At 41.9% G+C, this 2,850-nt stretch overlaps 1 protein-coding gene across 1 annotated transcript in view; it reads left to right on the top strand.

Annotated features, from left to right (window-relative positions):
- LOC107669005 (adhesion G protein-coupled receptor L2) overlaps window positions 1-2,101 on the top strand; it is a 112,131-nt gene extending 110,030 nt beyond the window's left edge. The window contains 1 exon segment of the mRNA XM_074186939.1: window positions 471-2,101. Within this exon segment, the coding sequence (XP_074043040.1) occupies window positions 471-1,237 (767 nt within the window). The 3' untranslated portion in view covers window positions 1,238-2,101.
- Window positions 2,102-2,850: the final 749 nt, after the last annotated feature.

Raw genomic sequence — 2,850 nt, 5'->3', positions numbered from 1 at the left:
TTATATATATATATATATATATATATATATATATATATATATATAAAACTGAGCTATTATATAGCTGCATTTGGTGATTAAATTGAAAAAATCATGCAGTTGAGATTTACTATATATTATATTGCTTTATGGGAGTGTATTGTATGTATGCGATATAATATAATCCATTGGATATAATATGCATCCGACTTTATATAGGGAGCTGTTCGATAAAACAGTTTACAATTTTTGTATGCTCACCAAATGTCCAATTTTTAACATATCGTTGGGCGATAATATAGCTTGCATTTTTCATAAAGGAGCCTTACAGTTCTGCACGCGCAGACTAAAGATTTGCGATTTTTACATGTTCTAAAAATTTTCGCATTTATGCATTTGACTCCTAAACAGCATTAAACATTGCGATTTGATATTTCGGATGCTCCGAAAGCGAACGACCTAACGATTTTCTTCCTCTTGTGTTGTTGCAGGACACTCGGTGACCAGTGGCAGAGATACGAACACGTTCGGGACTCTACCACTCAACGGTAACTTTAATAACAGCTACTCACTCCATAACTACAGCGACGGTGTGCAGGTGGTGGATTGCGGGCTCAGTCTCAACGACACGGCCTTTGAGAAGATGATCATCTCCGAGCTCGTGCACAACAACCTCAGGGCCGCTGAGTCCCGGATCAGCACCAAAAAGGGGGCGGGGATCAGCAGAGGGGAGGAGCCTGTGGTCGCGGAGACGTCGTCCCTGGTGCAGGTGGGTGGGGACAGCGAGATGGACGGTCTGGGGCTTCACCACACGCATCCCCGCACGCTCGAAGCCCCCCTCATCCCCCAGCGAACTCATTCGCTCCTGTACCACACGCAGGAGAGAGGGAGGGCCGACACGGATGGAGGGCAGTCGCATCCCCACAGCTATATCGGCCAGCTCCCGCCTCCAGCCGAAACCGCCCTGCCCTCCCCCAACAGAGACTCGGTGTACACCAGCATGCCAAACCTCAGAGACTCGCCATTCTCGGAGAGCAGTCTAGACGTCGGCCAGGACCTCTCGCCATCCAAACACAGTCCGAGCGAAGACGTTTACTATAAAAGCATGCCCAACCTGGGGTCAGGCCAGCAGCTGCACGCGTATTATCAGATGAGCAGAGACAGTAGCGAGGGCCTCATCATCCCCATCTCTAAAGACGCCTGTGTCCCCGAGGGGGACGTACGAGAGGGACAAATGCAGCTGGTCACAAGTCTTTAAAACAAACTGTAAGCACCGCCCACCATGTACACAGCCCCGCCTATCCACCGATGGCAGAGTGGTCTTCCTTTTTTAGCCTCCCACATAACTGCACACATAATGGAGAAGTACCGCTGCTGTCCAACGAGTTACAGGCAGGCCCAGACGGAATCTGCAGACTTTTTATTGCATTTTCTGTGCTGATTTTTGCTGGAAATTTGCAGTGCAATGGATTAAGTTGGTGAAATGGGTCATACCAAGCCTTGTTTTTTGGTAAAATATCCTTAAAAAAATGCATAAAACCTGATATTAATTAAGATTCCTTTAATTATATTTTTTCTTACCCCACTGGCAAATTTTATTATTATTAATATTATTATTGTTGTTGTTACTTACATTTTACTGACTTCAAACAGGGTATAAATACTTCCCCTTTTCTTACCTTCCTAACTTTTTCCTACCTTTCCCACCACTTGGTGTTCCTGGTCAAAAATGGTATACGTTGCCAAAATGATCTTAAAATAATGTTGTTTTTACTCAAAAACCGAGGTGCATAAGCCAGGGCTGCCAGGGCTTCATAACAAAACCAGCCCAACTGCTACTCAAAACTAGCCCAATTACATCCAAATCAAGCTCAATAGCAGGGTTTCCACGGGGGTCGTACACAGTCGAAATCACATTCCAGAGGGGCAGGGGATTTCGCTTTACCCCGCGGACTAAAAAAACAACCCGCAGCAACAGTATAAAAGTAGCCCAGTTCCGCAGGAAAAGTGTGGATTTGGCAACACTAGCATAAGCGCAGATCAATGAAGCCAACAATCATTCAGTTCAGAAACAGAAAAAAAAAAAAAAAAACCTGTGCTAAATGCAAGAAAACAAAACGTTGACAAATATATTCAATCCAAGATTTGATGATAATATAACTTAAGAAATTCACAATTTTTAAATGACCGGCAACACCACATTAGGTAAAGGATTTACAGCACAAGGGTTAAGAAGGTTTATTCTTAAAAGGGTAAAAATGCCAATGGGGTAAGAAACAATCTTAAGACATACTTCAGCAAGTATACTGTTGTTTAAATAAATGTTTTTACTGGAAAACATCTAGTATGGAAACATGTTTTTGCCGTTTTTTAATTGTTACCCTGTTTTTGGTAGCTGAATGTAATCAAATTAGCCACAATTCTTTAATAAACAAACAAGCAAGGGTCAGATGAAGTGTACAGTAGAACTTTGAGAATGAGGGCCTTGCAATGTTCTTTGGTTGCAGATTCCGTGTGGGCCTGGTTATAGAAATACAGTTTCACATAAAAAATAAATAAAACTAAAACTAAGCCAAAAAAAAAAAAAAAGTCTTTCTCGTTCCAGTGCATACGTTTCTCAAAGGATGTACATATATGTTCACATATTTCTCTTTTGAATGCAAGTTTTGCTTTTGCTTTTTTTGTTTATTATACAGTATACAAAAATGGAATTTCCAGGACCTTAAGACATGCAGAGATTGTCCTGACTGAACTACAGGAGTCCTGTAACACTCTTTACAATCATCGGCAAACTCCCATATGACCACTATAGAAAACAAACCCCAGGCCTTATATTTTCTCAATCATACACGGAACTGTCAAGGGTAATGA

The sequence above is a fragment of the Sinocyclocheilus anshuiensis genome, unplaced genomic scaffold, assembly GCF_001515605.1.
Source record: "Sinocyclocheilus anshuiensis isolate Anshui unplaced genomic scaffold, SAMN03320099.WGS_v1.1 scaffold192, whole genome shotgun sequence".
Classification (NCBI taxonomy): domain Eukaryota; kingdom Metazoa; phylum Chordata; class Actinopteri; order Cypriniformes; family Cyprinidae; genus Sinocyclocheilus; species Sinocyclocheilus anshuiensis.
Note: the sequence above shows the minus strand (reverse complement) of the source record. Positions and strands in the feature narration are given on the sequence as shown.